Consider the following 20,730-nt stretch of genomic DNA (forward strand, 5'->3'; position numbering starts at 1 on the left):
TATTTCCCTTCTAATCTTGTCTGCATTTGTTTTGTTTGTACAAAAACTTTTCAATTTGATATAATCCAAATTTTCTATTTTGTAGTCAATGGTGATCTCTAGTTCTTCTTTGGTCATAAATTCCTCCCTCTGCCACAGGTCTGAGAGGTAAACTATCCTATGCTCTTCCAATGTATTTATAATCTCATTTTTTATGCCTAGGTCATGAACCCATTTTGACCTTATCTTGGTGTACAGTGTTAAGTGTGAGTCAATGCCTAGTTTCTGCCATACTAATTTCCACTTTTCCCAGCAATTTTTGTCAAATAATGCGTTCTTATCCCCAAAACTGGGATCTTTGGGTTTGTCAAGCACTATATTATTAAAGTTATTGGCTGTTTTGTCCTTTGAACCTAACCTATTCCATTGATCAACTAGTCTATTTCTTAGCCAATACCAGATGGTTATAGTAACTGCTGCTTTATAATATAATTTTAGATCTGGTACAGCTAGGCTATCTTCATTTGGTTTTTTTTATTAATTCCCTTGAAATTCTTGACCTTTTGTTTTTCCATATGAACTTTGTTGTTATTTTTTCTAGGTCATCAAAATAGTTTTTGGGGATTCTGATTGGTATAGCGCTAAATAAATAGATTAGTTTAGGTAGTATGATCATCTTTATTATATTTGCTCGTCCAATCCAAGAGCATTTAATATTTTTCCAGTTGGTTAGATCAGACTTAATTTGTGTGGAAAGTGTTTTGTAGTTTTGCTCATAAAGTTTCTGATTTTTCCCTTGGCAGATAGATTCCTAAATATTTTATACAATCAGTAGTTACTTTAAATGGAATTTCTCTCTGTAACTCTAACTATTGGGTTTTGTTAGTGATATATAAGAATGCTGATGACTTATGTGAGTTTATTTTGTATCCTGCAACTTTGCTAAAGGTGTGGATTATTTCTAATAACTCTTTAGTAGAGTCTCTGGGGTTCTCTAAGTATACCATCATATCATCAGCAAAGAGTGATAATTTGGTTTCCTCATTGCCTATTCTTATTCCTTTAATCTCTTTCTCAACTCTTATTGCCAAAGCTAGCATTTCTAATACAATATTAAATAGTAACGGTGATAGTGGACAACCTTGTTTCACTCCTGATCTTATTGGGAATGGTTGCAGTCTGTCCCCATTACATATGATGCTTACTGCTGGTTTTAAATAGATGCTACTGATTATTTTAAGGAAAAGTCCATTTATTCCTATACTCTCAAGAGTTTTTAATAGGAATGGATGTTGGATTTTATCAAATGCTTTTTCTGCATCTATTGAGATGATCATATGGTTTTTGTTAATTTGATTATTAATATGGCCAAAAAAATTTTACATAGATTTTCTAGGTCATAGGGGCACTGTACTGTACCCTTGCTCCCTATAATGTGGATAAAGGATAACTATGGGCTATATTAAAATAAGGGGCTGAGAGTGACATGATATTATTCTTGGACAGAAAGTTTCATCTCTATATCCAGATCAACACTAGTTTAGGGACAGCTAATCAAAGAATTTATCCCCCTCCAAATCTGAGTAGAACATAATGAGCTTCTCTACCTTAGATTAAATACCTTGTAAGGTTAGGTCAGGTCTGAGTAAGATTGCGGAGAATTAATTCAATCTCATTATTAGTAATGTCCTCCAAGAAACTGAACTTTTTACTTGTTAAAATCAGGACATTAGAAGAATGGGAGAACTCTGGATTTCCCCAAATTGTTGGTTATTAATAACTATTTCTCTCACTATGTGCAAACAAAAGATATATACAGTTATCTATCCCTTCCTTATCACTACTTTCCCCATTACAGTTTCAATAATATTGTGGTTTGGCATAAGAAATTAAGTGGGAATTTTGGAGCAGTTTTGTGTAATCTTCAGATGACAATTGAAGGCCAGTGATTGATATAGAAAAAGTTTGGAAACTCAGAAAGGCATTTTAAAAAAATCCAAATTTTGCAATAAGGTTCTGTAATGTCCTCCCCACCCTCCAAGAAAAGGAAATAACTCAGACTTCTCTGGTATGAAAGGAGGACCAAAAAAATTTTACATAGATTTTCTAGGTCATAGGGGCACTGTACTGTACCTTGCTCCCTATAATGTGGATAAAGGATAACTATATGTGTGTATATACATGTATATGTGTGTCTATATATGTACACATATATAATTATACATACGTATAGTTTTATATATATGTGTGTGTATGTGTGTGTGTGTGTGTGTGTGTGTGTGTATGTGTGTGTGTGTGTGTGTGTGTGTGTGTGTGTGTGTGTGTAATGACTGCATATTTAAAATCAGCCAGAGTCAGGAATTCAGGTTAAGGGAAAATCTTCAATCTTTATTGAAGTGAAGAGGTATAAAAGGATTGTGATAGCAATATGAGCAGCTGCAACAGGAAGCCAGCTAGCAGAGGGGGATTGGAGATGAAAGGCCGTCATAATGGCAATGTGAGCAGCTGTGTCAAGACGCCAGCCAGCAGTCTCTCCTTCCGCTTCCCTTCCCACTCCCCTGCCTCTACTCACTAAAAACGTCATTTCCTATACAACACATCAGGACTTGCACAAAGAGTGGGCAGGGGCCATTCTTTTAGCATATGTATTAATAGAGTATGGTCCAATTACTATTTAGCCTCATGTGCTTGGGACCTCAGTGCATCAACTCAAGCCTCAGCCCATTACATCTCCCGCTTTCTTTTATTTTAGAACAGAGGTGGTCATGCCATCCCTGACTCCTCAGGGAGGTCAGAGCCCCCAAGGGGAGGTGATCACATCCTCCCTGATTTCTCAGGAAAGGAGGTGAATGCACCGAAAAGTAGCTGATCATGACCCCCCTGACTTCTCAGGAAGGGAGGTGAAAGCACTAAAAAGGAGATAATCATGCCCTCCCTGAAATCTCAGGAAGGCAGATGAAAACTACCAAAAGCAAGTGGGGGTTGCTAGCGGGTTTCTGGGCTGAAGAGTCTTATTATGCACAAACCCATCAGTATGGGAGGTATTACACAAGCACATAGCAATAATGCAGAGGCTATTAGTGATGACTCTCCCCACAGTCAGTGCAGGCTTGATGTGGTGTAACAAACATGAATTGTACACCCAAGTAACGGTATAAAAACAATATAAATCAACATGGTGTTGTAAAAGATGGCCAGAAATCCTAGAAGGAGAGTATGTAAACAGCAGTCACACATACGCCTTCTTCAGCAGCCAAGAGATCATCCAAAACCAATCTATTGTCCATTGCTTCACATATCAGGGAATCCAATGATCCCCCCCAAGTTTTTAAAGTCCTGCAAAAGTTTTTTTATGTGTTAAGGAATCCAATGATTCCAGCAGATTTTGAAGTCCTATAAGAGTCTTATCATTTCTCAGAAAATCCAATGATTCCTGAGGGCTTTCAAGTCTTATGTCTCAAAAAATCCAATGATTCCTGAGGGTTTTCAAGTCCAACAATTTTCTATGTCCATGAGTCAAACACCATAACTGCCATGCTCTTTCAATGGTGAGCACAATCAGCAACAGAACCCCCCGATATTTCTTGGGTCTTCGCCTTTGTTTCAAGGGTCTGCTCTGTCTCTCTGCGATGGACAAGGCGAATACGACTCGTTGGCACCCATCTGATTCCTTCTCCACCTGTAGAGATACAAGCAAACCCTCTCCCCCAAGCAGTTAACCTATCTGGTCCCTTCCATTCACCACTTTCTGGGTCTCTCCACATCACCTGGCAATTATCTAAAGATAGTGGAGCTGCTCGCACTGGACATGCCCTTCTGGTGGGTTATAAAACCTGTCTGCCGGAGCCAGTGCATCTTTGTCAAAAATCAAGAAGTTAATAGTATAAAGGGCTAGATCTAGAAGTTCTCTAGGGTTACCTGTGGCTCCCCCTTTCTTTTGTTTTTGGAGCAGCGTCTTATTGTCTCTCTTTCTCCTCTCTACTATTGCCTGTCCTTGAGGATTAAAGGGTATGCCAGTGGTGTGTAAAATCTTATACTGTGCACAAAAGTGTGCAAAATGTTTGGAGGTGTATGCAGGACCACTATCTGTTTTTATTGCTTGTGGCACACCCATAATGGCAAATGCTTGTGTGAGGAATTCAGTGACCACTCGGGCTGTTTCTTTTGCTGCTAGTGAATCCTGAAAAGGTGTCTACCACAACATGGATAAAAGACAGACGACCAAAAGATTTATAATGGGTCACATCCATTTGCCAGATTTCATTGGGTCTCAAACCACGAGGGGTCTTTCCTGGAGGCGGTGTAGGAAAGTGGAAAGGAAGGCAAGCTGTACAGCCTTTTGCTATGCTCCTAGCTGACTCTTTTGTTATCCCAAATTGTAAATGCAAAGCTCGAGCAGCCTGATGGTACTTAGAATGGGATTCCTGGGCCTCCTGAAATAAAGGCATACGGGCTAACATAGTTAAAAGGCTATCTGCCTTTGAATTCCCATCAAAAATAGGACCTGGAAGTCCACCATGTGAGTGGACATCCAAGATAGAAATCTTTCCTGGATGCTTTCTCACTTGCTCCTGAAGTTCCTTAAAGAGCTGATATGTCTTAGAAGCTGCAAATTTTATTTGGGCTATGGCAATTCTTTGTACCACACCTACTGAATAGGCTGAATCAGATATTATATTTATGTCTCCTGGGTAATAAGTGAGAGCTACATGATCGCATATAATTTGTTGTGCTGAGTGGACTGAAAAGGAGTTCTGACTACTCTCATTATAGTTAAGTCACAAGAGTATACAGCACAAATATTGTGTTTGGATGCATCTGTAAAGATAGTTGGTCCTTTAAGAGGAACCTTAGAAACCTTCTCCTCAAAAATCCATTGCCAATTATGCAGTTGTCTTTAATGGAGACCTATGTGCAAAATTTGGAGCCATGGTTAATAAAATTTGCTACTCGGGGATGGTCTCACAGCACACATTAATTTGTGTATTGGTTTAAAAGGTGTATATCTTATCAGGTCTTATCCCAGATAATTGTACTGCTCGCTTAATGGCTTTTAATAAAATTCTAGCCACAAGCACTGGGTAAGGAGTAAGGCTTTGTTCTGGTTGTGCCAGGAGGTTCACCCACTCTATCACACTGTCTCCTTGATGAAGGACTGCTGTTGGTGCCTCTTGTGTGGCAAAAACTGTTATTTCCAAGGGTTTTTGAGTGACTCTTTCAACCACATTGGATAAAGCCAGTTCAACTTTTCTCAAAGCCTCTTGAGCTTCTTTTGTAAGCTGGTGTGGTGAATTTAAAGCACTGTTTCCCCTTAAAATGTCATATAATGTTTGTAACTCATAGGTAGTCAAGCCTAACACTGGTCGCATCCATTAGATATCTCCTATCAATTTCTGAAAATCATTTAAGGTGTTTAGCTTCTCTGTTCTTAAGGACAGTTTTTGTACTGTAAGCACATCCCAATATATCATCCATATAATGTAACAGCATAACTTTTGGAAATGCTTTTCTTACTGGAGCAAGAGCAGCAGCAACATACATTTGACACATAGTGGGGCTGTTTTTCATTCCCTGTGGCAAAACTGTCCATTCATATCTTTTATAAGGCTCAGCTAAGTTAATGCTGGGCACTGAAAAGGCAAATCTTTTCATATCCTCCTTATCCAGAGGGATAGAATAGAAACAATCCTTAATATCTATGACCCAAAGAGGCCACTCTCTAGGCAATTGAGTAGGAGATGGAAGTCCAGGCTGAAGAGTTCCCATAGTTTCCATCTGTTCATTCACTTTTCTTAAATTAGTGAGCATCCTCCATTTTCCAGATTTCTTTTTTACAACGAACACTGGGGAATTCCAAGGACTTAGAGAAGGTTGTAAATGCCCTTGTTCAAGCTGCTCCTGTACAATATCTAATAAGGCCTGAATTTTATCGCTACCTAAGGGCCACTGTTCTATCCACACTGGTGTGTCAGTTTTCCATTGGATAGGAACAGGTGAAAGTGTTGGCAGGCCTTCAACAGCAGTCCTGCTTAAAAAACCGAAGTACTCATTTTTAACCCTAATTGCTGTAAAACATCTCTTCCCCACAGATTGATGGGGATTTTTTCAAGTATAAAAGGAGTAAAAACTCCTGTTTTGCCTTCAAAAGTCCATCTCATAGGGGCAGCACTAACTTCAGCTGCTATTGATCCTCCTACTCCAGACATATAGGTATCTGCTTTAATCTTTGGCCAGTGACTGGGCCAATTGGCACCTCTAATGACTGTACGATCTGCACCCGTGTCTACCAATCCTTCCAATGGTAGGCCATTTATATAGATGGTGAGCATAGGTCGGTCAGCTGTTACAGCTGCTGTCCAGTATATTTCTGGTTTTTGTGGTCTGGGCCAGAATCTGGGTGACTATCACCAGGTTGCTTATTAGGATTCTGTATGAGTAAACCTGATGCTACTACTTCTCCTGGGTGATAAGTCACACATTGTCTGCCTGTATTAGTGCCTGGGATATTATCTACACATTCCCCAATTTCCCACATCAGTGTGTGGATGGACACTGTTTTGTACGTACAAAAAGGAGGTGAAATGGTCAAGCCTACTGTGCCTGGAGGGGAGGGATCCATAGGCTGAAGAGGAACAGATTTCACCTCTCCAGGGGGTATCTCAGTTGTCCCAGCTGCATACAGCTCTATTCTCCCCAATTGTAATTCCCTTCTGCCATCAGGTTGCTTCCTGGCTGGTTGACTGTGTAATCCCCTTCTCCCATCATATGGCTTCCTGGCTGATTGGTCATGTCTGGGTACTGGACTTCTAGGCACTCTCTGGGTGCACCATTGGCTGCCATCATGCCCCAAGTGTTTTTTGCCTTGGGCCCTGGGGCTGGGCCCCTCATCCTGCTTCCCTGAATCTGTCTACATTCTGAGGCCCAAAGGAAGCCTCTGTTGCATTTTGGACATGGGGTATTGGGTCTTGTTCTCCCACCTTGTTTTCCCATTCTATCTCTATACCAACATTGAGCTTTCAGATGCCCTACTTTTCCACACTGAAAGCATCTACGAGTCTCTCTGGAAGTCCCTTGCCAAGAGGGACTCTGTCTTCCCATGTTTGGATTTTGGGAAGTCTGCATCATAGCCTGGCTATAAAAGGCACCTGTGCCCACTGTGGCACAGCGTCTTATGAGCTCCTCTAAAGGCGCATCCTTGCGCAGTCCTAGTATAATTCTTCTGCAAACCTCATTAGCATTTTCCTTAGCAAGTTGCTTTATCAAAATGTCTGTTATTGCATTTTCTCCATTTGTTCTTGTAATAGCTGTCTGCAAACGTCCCACAAAGTCAGCAAAGGGTTCATTTGGCCCTGGTGTTATTTTTGTGAAGGCCCCACCCTTGTCATCTTTATTGTGAAGAGAAGCCCACGCTTTGATAGCATTAGCAGCAATTTGCTCATATGCTGCTACAGAATAACTAATTTGTGCTGCAACATCTGCATAAGGACCTACACCTGTTAGTAGGTCACAGGTGATTGCAGCATGAACTCCACTTTGACTATTTTGTTGGGCTTGTATCCTACAGAGCTCACTATATTCAGAAAGCCACAAGTAGTTCTGTCCAGGTTCTAGGCATATTCTTGCTATAGATTTCCAGTCATTAGGGGTCAAGATTTCAAAAGCCAAATTCTGTAATAACATCTTAACATAAGCTGATGTAGCCCCATAAAGAGTGCAAGCTTTTTTCAGGTCTTTGAGGATTTCTATATCAAAAGGTGAGTATCTTCTACTTTCGTGACCTGAAGAATCAAACTGTTGAATTACAGGAAAAATGTGGTGTTGGAATTCTGATACATTTCTCCCTTCCTCTTTGGCCTTAATTAGTCCCTTTTGCAATCTACTCATAGGAGCAGCTGGATGCTGGGGGGGAGGTGCTGGTGCTGTCACTGCCCCCCCCCCCCACTACCCCTCCTCCCTTCATCCCAGAGGGTGGAGTTGATAGAGGGAAGTCAATTACCTGCTCCTTAGGTGGGGCTGAAGCTGCCTCAGATTCATCCCACCCTTGAGCCTCACTTAAGTCTCCCTGCCCTGTGGGGATATGGTCATTAATCTGTTCTTTGTCTCCCTCCTTTATCTCAGGCTTCCCCATTTGGCCATTCTTAGAGTTTTTTCCTTTTCTCCTAGAACTTATACAGTATCTTAAGGCCAACTGTATTATATTGTATAAATAGAATGCCTCAATGGAGATTGAATGAAGACCGTTTTCATTGTAATATGTGGAGAGCTGTTGACCAACCAATGCCCAATTATCTGGAGAGATTTGCTCTTCCTCTAAGAACCAAGGGGAGGTGCGTTTTAATATGCCCAGAAGTCTAGCTGTCTGTTCCCAAGTTACAAGTAGCCCTTGATCTTCTATCAGCTTAAGCAGGCTTTCTATAGTGCCACTCCTGGGTGGGGCTGGGGGGTGGGGGATAGAGAATCTTTAACTAGGATCTGCCCCATTTCAGCCAAAAAAGGTTACTAGTTTAGTCTGTTAGACTCACCTAAGTTCCTGGTCCACTGGAGACTTCTTCAGTGAAAGCAGGGTCCTTGGTTCCCACACTTGGGCGCCAAATGTGATGACCGCGTATTTAAAATCAGCCAGAGTTAGGAATTTAGGTTAAGGGAAAAATCTTCAATCTTTATTCTCAGTAGAGGTGAAGAAGGATCGCGATAGCAATATGGGCAGCTGCAACAGGAAGCCAGCTAGCAGAGGGGGATTGGAGGTGAAGGGCTGTTGCGATAGCAATGCGAGCAGCTGTGTCAAGACACCAGCCAGCAGTCTCTCCTTCCGCTTCCTTTTCCACTCCCCTGCCTTCACCCACCAAAAATGTCATTTCCTATACAACACATCAGGACTTGCACAAAGAGTGGGCGGGGGTCATTCTTTCTCCAAGCATATATATTAATAGAGTATGATCCAATTACTATTTAGCCTCATGTGCTTGGGACCTCAGTGCATCAACTCAAGTCTCAGGCCATTACATATATATATATATATATATATATATCTGAGATAATAGTATTCTCTTGAAAGCTAATTGTGATGCCAGAACTTTTACTTTTGAGATGGATAAAATAAAGATTCTTGGAAAGAAAGGAAAGGGAAATGAAGTAAAATTGAGAAATTTTTCATCTTTACCTGTGTTTTCACAGGTATAAGACCTGATAAGGAAATTTTGTTTACTTTTCTATGTAGTTCACCAATATTCTGAAACATAGAATCTTAGAGAGCTACGTGGACCATCAGATTATTGGTAGTATTGACGTATTGGGGATGTGTTACAATGTCTCTGAAAGAATTCAAGCTTCGACAGAAAGTAAGCCAAGTAAAGGCTTTTTGATGAGATTTACACACTCAGTGTGCTGGCCAACCTCCCTGAAGGAGAGAGCCTCCCAGCAAAGCAAGACAAGGATTTTTATCTCATGAATAATGCTAATTACTTTACAAAATATACAAATTTTGAGGTTATAGGATGAGTTACCTAACATGAAGAAGTGTAAAGCCTTGGTAGAACTGTGAATGCACTGAATGCACACAGAAAAACCTGTTAAAAGGGACTAATAATGTATGCTGATAATATTATAAATAGCATGAGTTCAGTCACGACACCCAAGCAAAGAAAGTGCAGGCAGTACATTGGGGAAAATCCTTTCTGTGGATTGCAGTCCAATATCCTGCACTGTATCCTAGTGGTGCGCCTTTCTTATTGGCTGTTTTCTGTGGTACATCTGAACCAGATGATATGGTTACAGAACATGTTGGCCTGCTTGTCAGTGAATGATTAATGATTTCTCTGGGGTTTGGGCTCAGAGCAGCAATCAGAATCCCATCAGTGGGTATTAGAGATTTTTTAAGCTGGATTAAGAAAACTGCTTATGATAATGGTGTTGTGGAAAACTCAATAGTGTTGTTTTTTATTTTGAACACTGAAATGGCAATTATAAACAATGAGTCCTTGTATGATTTTTGCTTTTATCTACACTGCATTTAAAGTTTTATTTGACCCTAATTTTTTTTTTTTTACATAGTTCATAATGAGTGACCCATTGACAATCATTGGGGAAGTTTTTGTCTATATAATTTTGATCCTAAATTACTTATTATCAGACCCATCAATGGACCATAGGAAGGCTTTTAATAGGCATATATAGATCATATCCTGAATGAAAGACTTTAATTGTCTATTTTGTAGGAGAAAAGGTGGTGCTGTCATCATGAAATTAAGATCTCTGGTCATAGATGTTGGTTAATTCTTTGTCAAAATTTAAATGTATTGGTATGTAGTTTGGAAATAGCCACATTTATCCTATACTAAGAGATACTTCAATGATCAGCTATAGCTACTGTGTTTGAATATGGTCCAAGCTTGCTTTCATCCTGTTTAGAAAAGATTTGTAATGTGAATTTATTTTACTTTTCAAAAATCTAATTGCTTTGGTTACTTTACTTAGAAGCTTAGAGTAAAAGAATGGCCATTCTTTTAGGTAGATGAATACAAGAAGAGAATTGAAAGGAAAAGGTTACAAAATGGAACCTTTTCCCATTTCTGAAAAACATTTAAGAAAACTCATTAAATGCTTATTTTAAATGACTATGTTGTTTGAGAATACAGCAATATTTCTGATTCTCTTTTAATGTCTTTTTTCCCAGTACCACTTGGTACACCATAAACATCCATTTATCTTAGTATGCGCCTCTTCCCCTACCAAAAAGAAAAAAAAAAAACAAATAACTTTATCTCCAGGATTGAAATGTAGTCTTATTCATTCTTGTTTTAGGTCTTTAAGTCAACTTGACACACTAAAAATTAGGCAGTAAAAGCTATATTAGTGACTTGCCTAATGAACATGAACGATAAACATTCTGATCTCATGCGCTGGGATCCTATTATTTTTTTCATTGGGTTAATAAGTCATCAGGATTCTGCAGCTGCTACTTCCCAGCCTGAAAGAGGCAAAATTTTAAAGGGCTGCCTCTGGCCTCATGGCTATTTTTCCTTCTCTCGCCTTTTACTTAAAAGATACCTTCTGAGCTCTTTTAAATCTCAAATATTAGCTTCTTGTACAACATCCTAGGTGTTGATGATCCCTGCTGAGTATTTGTACAGAGTTTTTGAGAGGATATAGTACCAAAAATAACATGATGTTATTTCCACATTGGTTATTTCCCTATTACAAAAATAAAATTTGTAGGTTAAAATGAATTATGGGGAGAAAAAATTTTGTTCTTGACTGTTTCTTGATCTTGTTGTATTATAAGATTTTTGAGGCCAACACTGAATCGAGGGTACTTGCCATTGTAATGATAATAATAATAATGATCATTTTAAGGCTTGCAAAGAATTTTGCATGCATTATCTCTGATGTTCACAATATGAAGTTTATACTTCTATTATCATTATTTTTTACAGAGGAGGAAATTGAGGCTGATAGAGGTTTAAATGATTTGTCTTGAGACACACACACACACACACACACACACACACATACACTCACACTCACACACACAGTCTTAGAGACAGGATTTTTATTCCTCTCTTTCTGATTTTAAATCCTGTTCTCTACCAATGTCTAGAGTAGCCAAGTAATAGATTTCAAGAGGTATAAAGCCCAATTCATTGTGACTTTGTCAAAGTTAATTAATAGTTGTTTGGTATTCTTTATTCTTTTGCTTCATGTTGAATCATTGGTAATTTAAAACACAATTAAATCTTTCTTTGCAATAAAAATCGACATATATATATATGTATATATATATATAGATAGATAGATAGATAGATAGATAGATTATAGACTAATAATTCAGTCATCATGGCTTTAAAGCTTTTTAAAATTGACAAGTAGTAATATTATATTTTTATTGACTTGGAGAGGGGGAGTAAAATCAATTTCCTAAATATAAAAAAAAAAAAATCCTACATAAACACATTCTTTTAAGCCAGCAGTTCTCAAGCTTTTTGGTCTTGGGAGCCCCTTATACTCTTAAAAGTTATTGACAATCCTCCATACCTTAAGGGGAGTTTATGTGAACTATATTTATTGATATTTACCATATTAGAAATTAAAATGTCATTATTATCATGAAAATAGTTTTGACTTCAAATGTTCCCTGAAACAATCTCAGAGACCCCTAGAAATCCCCAGACCACATTTTGACATGGTTACTTTAGGCAAACAGCCTCTTAATATTTTCCTGGTAGCTAAATGCAAAAATGACATGTTAAATGCTTTGTTCTCATTGTTTTCTATGCATTATTGAAATTGAAACTCATAAATGACTTCATCTTGTGTGATTCTTATCCATTTGTTTTCTTGAACAAACTATTTGTGACAGGTTCAGAGTTTTGGATGTCTCCTTCCAGTTCTTTTAATATTTTATAATAATCAATGAAACCCTAAGATGTTCCTTATGCCTTTCATTTCCATTAATGACTGATTCGCCTCCTTTTTCGTTCATACCTATCCTGAAATAGAGTTTCTATTTGCTTCCACCTTCTGAGCACAAATCATTGTTGCGATGGAATATATTCTCATTCTTTTCACCTCAAATCCTATATTTAGATCTGGAAGGGAATATATAAACCATTTAATCAAATTCCTTTATTTTATATATGAGAAATCTGAAGCCCAGACTGTTATCATTATTAATTCAATATTTATTAATAAATAGATACTACATACTAGGCTGTGAAGTTTTTTTAAAAAGAATTCCTGCCACCAAGGTGTTCTCATTCTATGAGGAGAAAAAACATGCAGTCATATGAGAATAGATATAAAAGAGATAAACAGTAAATATGTTGTAATTTAGGGGTGAGGAAGCACTATCAGATGAAGAATCAGGAATGTGTCATAATAAGACATGATGCTTGGGCTGAGTTTTAAAATAGTCAGGGATTCCATGAGCTTTAAGGGAAGAGAGAACATATTCTAGGCATAGGGGAAGGGGAAAAGCCAGTATACCAGCATAGAAATGAGAATTGTAATGTTGTGTTATAGGGGAGCCAGTTGAGCTGGAACTTGGAATGTGTAAAAGGAAGTAATGTGTCCCAAAGCCTTTAGCTTGTGGAGCTTCTCTTAAATATGACCTCTTGTATTTCCTGATCCATTGTATTTCTTCCCTCTTCTTCAAATTTTCATGTATACACTTAATCTGTTTACAGATTGTATCTTCCTAATAGAACATAAGTACAAGATAGAAATAAGTGATAAGATTTGGTAACTGATTGACCATGTAGGATTAGGGAGAGAGAGGAGTCTAGAATGACACAGGTAACTATGATATTATTTCTTTGAAAATAAATAGTGGCATTCAGAGGAGGAATAGATTTTGAGGAAAAGATAATGAGTTCTATCTTGAAAATATTAAGTTTGATATGTTTACAAGATAGCCAGATGGCAATGACCATATGTGACTGGAAATTGTCACAAAACTTAATATAAAAATCTGGGAGTCATCTGCATAGAGAGTAATCATTGAGATTATAGTTATTGAACCTAGGAGAGCTGGTGAGGTTACCAAATATATTAAAGAGAAACAAGAAGAAGGCTTAACATAGAGGAAATTCTAACAGTTGGATGGATGGATGGAAGACTATCCTGGATTAATTAATATCTAGGAAAATATCTTTGAAAGACTCAAAAAGTCCACTCAATTCAGTGATCAATACTTTTTCAGAAGGCTGATGATGAAGCAGAGGTAGTAGATTAGAAATACAGAGACATCTATAGACATAGTCAATATGTTGATTTGCCTTGCTTGACTATATATATTGGTTACAAGGGAGGGCTTCTATTGATTTGGTGAAGAAATGATTGATAGATAATTAGAGTGATTCAAAAAAAGGAACATAGAAAAAAATCAATGAAGCATTTAAAACACATAGAAGAAAACAGAAGAAAGATCCAAATAAAATAGATAAGCAGAACACTTTTGTGCTATTTTAGATTTAATATACATTGTAAAGCAACCTAACAAGTTTAGTTATGCACACAATTCTTTTTCATGTTTGTTAAATCCACAAAAAATAATAATAGCAATCATATCCAACGAAGGAGAAACTGAGAAAGAACAATCATACAGAGAAATATAAGTCCCCAAAATCCAGAATGAGGAAGAGGAAGAATATACAGAGAAGATGATCACCAGGATCAAATGATGCAAAGAATTTAAGAAGGGATGGAAATTAAAGAAAATCTATTTGATTTATCCATTAAAAGGCCATTGATAATTTGGAGAAATCAGTTTCAAATGAAATCAGCAGTTGGACAGCAGCATGGGTGTGTGTGTGAAGAAAGCTCCAGGCAAAGAGTGCTTTTTCTAAGAGCAGAATTATAATGGAAATAGTGATGGATAGGAAGGAAGGAGGAGGTTATGGGCTAGGATGGAGCTGTAGATCCTAATACAGTTTCAGTTGCAAAAGCAATTAATTTAGTAATACTGTAGGCTTAGTTTAGTAAAAAGTGACATATCGTGTCACTGATACATTCTCTCCCCCGCATCTCCCCCAAGAAAAAAAGGACAGAACACAGTAAACTAGGCTATTGGTACTGAATTAGAGGCACGATCTTACTATTTTCAGGGAACTGAGAGACTGGGGAAGATTGACCATGCCTTGTAAAGATCATAATATCATTGATTTAAATATGGAAAGTATCATAGAGATTATTAGGTTCCCTCTTCCTACCCCTTTATTTTTACAAAGGGAAACCAGGCCTAGAGAGCTTAAATCAACTTGCCCAGTGTCAACGTAGCCCAATAAGTATCTGAAGGAGTATTTAAATCCAGGCCTTCTCTGCTCTAACCATTAGACAACAGTCTTTTCTTCCTTTCTAGTCACTGGTCCTTAGGAGAGAACAGAGGATCCACAGACCCTTACAGTTGCCAGAATTATAGAGTGAAGAAAAAGAGGCAACATGTCTAGGAAGTGTTCCTCAGGTAGTGTCCAATTGAGAGCTTCCCATCCAGCCTTTAGTTGTGTAGACTGCCCAACTGGCTTACCTTGCCTCCTTTCCCAGGGAGTTGGGGAGATTTGAATCTGAGCACCTGAATTGATCTTGCCTATATACCCCAGAAGTTCTGAGTTTCCAGGTTTGAGAAGAGAAGGTGTGGGTATTTAATACATGCATTTGTACTTGGTTTTGTTCCTTTAAATATAGATAGATAGATATAGACAGACAGATAGATAGATAGTTATGCATATTTATGTCATTTGTTTCACTGAGACAGGAAGAAAAGAAGACTCTTAGGCAGCTTAGGTATTACAGTGGATAAAAGTTAAAGACTTGAGTTCAAATTCAGCCTTAGATACATATTAGCTGTGTAACTTCAGGCACGCCATTGAACCTCTGCCTTGAGTTTCTCATTTGTAATAATGACATCTACAGATAATATTTATACAGTACTTAACACAATGCCAGATACATAGTTGGTGCTAAATAAATGCTTATATTACTACTGTTGTTACCACTACTCCTACTGCTACTATTGCTACTACCGCTATAACTACTACTATTGCCACTACAATTATTACTACTGCTACTGCTTTTACTATTACTGTTAATACTACTACTACTATTTCTGCTATTATTACAACTACTACTGCTACCACTATTACTACTACTACTACTACTACTACTACTACTACTACTACTGTTACTACTCCTACTGCTATACTACTACTTCTGCAAGTACTACTACTACTACTATTACTACTGCTGCTGTTACTACTACTGCTGCTGCTATTATTATTGCTGCTACTGTTGCTATTTCTACTACTACTACTATTACTATTACTACTACTGGAAAAAGGCAAGGGTTTTCTGGAGAATGGGGGATGTACTGAAACAGTGAGACTACTTAACAGTGAGATTATGCCAATCTACATAAACACCCACCCCTTACACTAAGGAAATAACCTGTCCTTAATAAAAGGAGAGAAGAGTAGACAGAGGTTGTCAGACCCCCTAGCAGAAGAGTGCTTCTTGTGTTAGGTTTACAGCATAACTTCTTGGGCAAACCTGTGACTACTAGTGCTTTCTGACTCTTGGTTACCTCATAAGGGGTTTTCTTGGGAAAGATAATGGAGTATTTTGCCATTTCCTTCAACAGTGAATTAAGGCAAATAGGGATTAAGTGACCTGCCCAGAGCACACAATTAGTGAGAGTCTGAGGTGAATTTGAATTTGGATTTTCCTGTCTGGAGACCCAACACTCTGAACTATAGAGCTGATTGTGACTTTGGATCTAATTCTTTTTACTGAACAGGATCATGCAACTAGATTATTTTGCCCCCTGGTGGTCAAATTAACTAACTCTACACTTACAGATTCTTAGACACTTCAGTGATTCAATCTTTGCTAGAGACTGAACCTGAATGTGACCCTCTACTCTCAGTAGACAGTATTACCTGAGGCAGGTGGTGCAATAGATGAAACAGTAGGCCTAGACTCAGAGAGACCAGAGTTTGAATCTCATCTCAAAATTTATTTATTGCTGAGATACTGGGTAGATAAGGTCTCGGCCTCAGTTTCTGTAAAATGTAGTATCCACTTCCCATGGTGATTATGAGAATGAAATAATATAAAATTTGTACAGAATTTAGCACTGTGCCTAATACATAGTAGATGCTATGTGAATGGTAGTTTTTGTCATTATTACGTAAGTTGGTACCAAAAATATTAGTCACCAGGGGAGACCTTTTTAATTAAGAGTTTGCCCTTTATTGCTTTGAAAACCCAGAATTTTTATACACCATAATATAATTGTATTTCTACTATTATGTTTATAGATAACTTAAAATTATTATACTAAGTTTATAACATATATTCAAATTTATATTATGTATAATTATATTGTTGTTTTGTTCTTTGTTCTCCAAGAGGAACCTGACTTTAGGGAGATGATACCATGACATGCAAGTGAATTAGATTTAAGTGAGGGAGGATGTGCAAGGTCACCTTCCTCACCTTCCCCTCCAGAGCCATCTAGGTCCAGTGGCCAGGTATAGATCAGGACAACTTGGAGATGGCCCTAAAGCAGTGGGAGATCTTGGTCTTTTTAAGTTAAGGTCTTCTACAGATCTGTCTGACTGATGCCACTTCCATTCAGTGATTTAGGATAGATAGCAATAGAGGCAAAGAATCTCCTCTTTCACCTCACCTAAAAAAATCTAAATAAGTGAATCTGGGAGGGGAAGACCTTCAGGATTTCTGGTCTGAAGAGAAATGATTGCTATTTACATTCAATCTGAGTCAATTAGATCCAAACAATGACCTACTGGGGCTTGGCCTAGGACCCCCTGGTGGCCAATGAGAATCAGATTGGTTTTGGTTTAAGGCTTTGTCCTTAAGAAGGAAATCTAACCAGTAAATTCCAAGATATTTTAGGAGGGTTCAGAGGAACAAAAGACAAAAATAAATGCTTTTAAGAGCATTTGTAGGTAAGGATCTGAGCTCCTTTGTGGGCAGAGAGAGGAAAAGAGGGAAGGAGGGAAAGAGGGAGGGAGTGAGGGAGGGAGAGAGAAAAGAAGGGTAGAGAGGGAGAGGAGGAGAAAGAGAAGGAGGAAAAGAGGGAGAGAGGAATAGAGAAAGGAAGTAAGGATGGAGATGTATTATATATTAAAATAAGATATAACCATGTATTATATATAGTTATATATTAAAATAATATATAATCATGTATTATAGTTACATATTAAAATAATATATAGCCATGTATTGTGTCTAGTTATATGTTAAAGTAATATATAGCCATGTATTTTATATAATTATATATTAAAATAATATCTAACTACATAGTTACATATTAAAAGAATATATAACCATGCATTATATATAGTTATATATTAAAATAATGTACACTTATATGGCACAATATAATTATAATAGGATAATTATAACATTCTTTAACTATGCTTATTATAATCTTATAATTATTTAGACTAGGTGGCATAGTATATAGAATGTTGGACCTGTGGTCAAAAAGATGAGCTCCAATTTGGTCTCTTTAAAGCAAAAATGTTTAACAGATATCATCTCAGATAAGAAAACTGAGGCAAGTAGAAATTAAGTGACTTGTCTAGAGTCACAGAACTAGTAAGAAAGAATATGAGGCAGAATTTGAGCTTAAATCTCACTGATTCCAGTGCTATGTCCACTAGGCCAAGTAGATGCCTCCATCTTAATAAATCTAACATATACCAACTCAAACTCCCATGTATACAATAGAACAAAAAAAGATTATGTCTGAAACTGTGAACCCCTTTATCTTTCATATCTTTTAATTTTCTTGGTACTCATTATAAAAGGCACATGAGAGTACCTTAAAAATTTAATAATGCAAATTAATATTACATGTTAGATCATTTCCTTGGGATTCTAGAAAATTGGAAACTCTTTTCTTTGGAAATTCTCATCAGATTTTATCTTTGTTCTTTCTTCAGGGGAAACCCCACAACCATATCCTAATGAAAAATGTTCTGTGATACTGGATTGCATTGGATTGACCTTCTTTGATTATACTGGAGTATCTACACTAGTTCAGGTATTTAAGTAATTTATTTCAAATTTGAATGTTCTCCCAAGCATCCTTCTCTTTCTCCTAAACTGAGGGGGAAGTCTGTTCTGGATGGGTAAAGTGGATTTGTACCTCTTAGCCCTTTGCTTCAAATGCATAAAAATGATGGATTGGGTTGATTGTTTCTTCTTCCATATGCCATAGAAATATAATCTTCCTATGAAAAAAAGAATAATTAGAGGTCATCATTACATTATGTATTTTATTCAGTTTGACTGTGTTATGCATATCTTCCTTCCTGATAGGAGTAGCAAGATGATGGTGCTTATATGCCCACATATATTTAAATATACATACATTTCTTTTGGAACAGAGTCAATTTCTGTGGTTTTGTAAATGTGGGAAATCTTGAACAGGAATTTTCTCCACTGGTATAGATTGGTAACTCCTTAATATATAGTATTAGAGTATTATATTGAAGTCCTGAGAGTTTAAAGGACTTGTACATGGTCATACGGCCAGCCTTTGTCAGAGGAGGACTTGAATCCAAGGTTTACCCTCTACTATACCATGTTTCCTCTCTTAGGTTTAGATGGCAGAGGAGAAAAGTAAAGCATCTCTGGAGCATTTGGCCTGCTTCAGGGGGCCAATAATGTCATGCTCACCAATCAAGATCTCATGGTTGGAGGTCTGGAAGTAAAAAAGCTAAGTCCTCCAGTTTCCTTCTTGCAAAATGAGGATAACATTACTCATTCTACCTACCTAAAAGCCTGTTGTTTAAGATGAATTTTATATTATATTTAAAATACTTTAGAATTCTAAAGCCCTATACAAATGACAACTCTAATTTAGCTGTGTGACCATAGACAAGTCAGTGAATGTCTCTGGGCCTCCATTTTCTCAACCTTATCTATAAAATGAGGTTAAATAATACTGGAACTAGCCAACTCACAAGTTATTTGTGAGTTATTTATGAGTTCACTTCTATTATTATTAGTAGTAACAACTACAATAGTAGGCAAGGAGGATTACTGTTTATAATAAATACATTCACTGAGTTTAAGTAATCATACTCAATTTGGTTTCATAAGCGTAGTCAGCTGACTTTAAGTTCTGTGTAGGTCAAATATTCTTCCTATTTGTGCTATTAATGTAATAAAATCTTAGACTCAGTGGATCTTGGGGGGACCTATGGTAGAAATCTATGCTGAAAGTGTGGGCAACTAGCTGGCACAGAGGAGAGAGTGGCATGTCTGGAGATAATAAGACCTGAATTCAAATTTGACTTCCGATACTTAATAGTTGTCTGACCCTGGGAGTCACTCAACCCTATTTGCCTCAGTTTCCTTAGCTGAAAAAATGAGCTGGAGAAGGAAATCGCAAACCACTGCAGTATCTTTGCCAAGAAATCCCAAAAAGAGTCATGAAGAGTCAGGCATCATTGTTATTATTGTTTGAATAACAACAAGACCAATGATATCAGGAGGCTAATGTTTTGACTTGCAAGTGAATTGGATTTAAGTGAAACAGATATGTGCAAAGCCCTAAGTCCCCATGCTGTCCTCCAAAGTTATCAGAGTCCAGTGGCAAAACATAGGTCAGGATGACTGACAATGATGCAGGATGCATTGGAAGATCTTGGCCTTTTTTAAGCTCAGGTCTTTTTTAGGTCACAATTTGTGTCAGGCAATTCCCATTAAGTAGTTAAAGGCTAAGTAAGAATTGAGATAAAAGATGGTTTACTTTCCTTCACAAAATAATCAGCCAGGGAAGGGAAAAGCCTCAGAATTTCTGTCCAGAACAGAAACAATTGCTACTTACACTCTGAGCCATCAAAACCCAAACAATGATCGAATGAGCCTTAGAATGTTATCTATTATAGGTCAATTAGTGAGAGCTGGAATGATTTGGGTTTAAAGACATAATCAAATAATCATTTGAATTAAAACCTTTTTTTCAGAGCTATGTTTCCAGAGCTCATAAATAAAACTACATGAAATAAAAGTTTTCTCAGTTGTAAAAAATGATAAAAATAAATATATAGGGAAGAAAAACATCTATCCCTCAAACCCTCAAACCCCAAGATATCTTGAGAAGTATGAGTGATCAAAATTTATATTCCTTTGGACAGAGTACCAACATGTAAAGGTATGAGAACTGAACAAGAGCAACAATGTGATGATAGTATAATAGAGAATCCATAGAGTTGGATGAAG

General features: G+C 37.4%; 1 protein-coding gene across 1 annotated transcript in view; it reads left to right on the forward strand.

Annotated features, from left to right (window-relative positions):
- Positions 1–20,730, forward strand: part of SLC26A7 (solute carrier family 26 member 7) — a 306,162-nt gene that overhangs the window by 277,339 nt on the left and 8,093 nt on the right. The window contains exon 17 of the mRNA XM_051970834.1: positions 18,441–18,541. Coding sequence (XP_051826794.1) covers positions 18,441–18,541 — 101 coding nt within the window. The remainder of the gene's footprint in view (positions 1–18,440; positions 18,542–20,730) is intronic.

This window comes from Antechinus flavipes, chromosome 1 (genome assembly GCF_016432865.1).
Source record: "Antechinus flavipes isolate AdamAnt ecotype Samford, QLD, Australia chromosome 1, AdamAnt_v2, whole genome shotgun sequence".
Taxonomy (NCBI): Eukaryota; Metazoa; Chordata; class Mammalia; order Dasyuromorphia; family Dasyuridae; genus Antechinus; species Antechinus flavipes.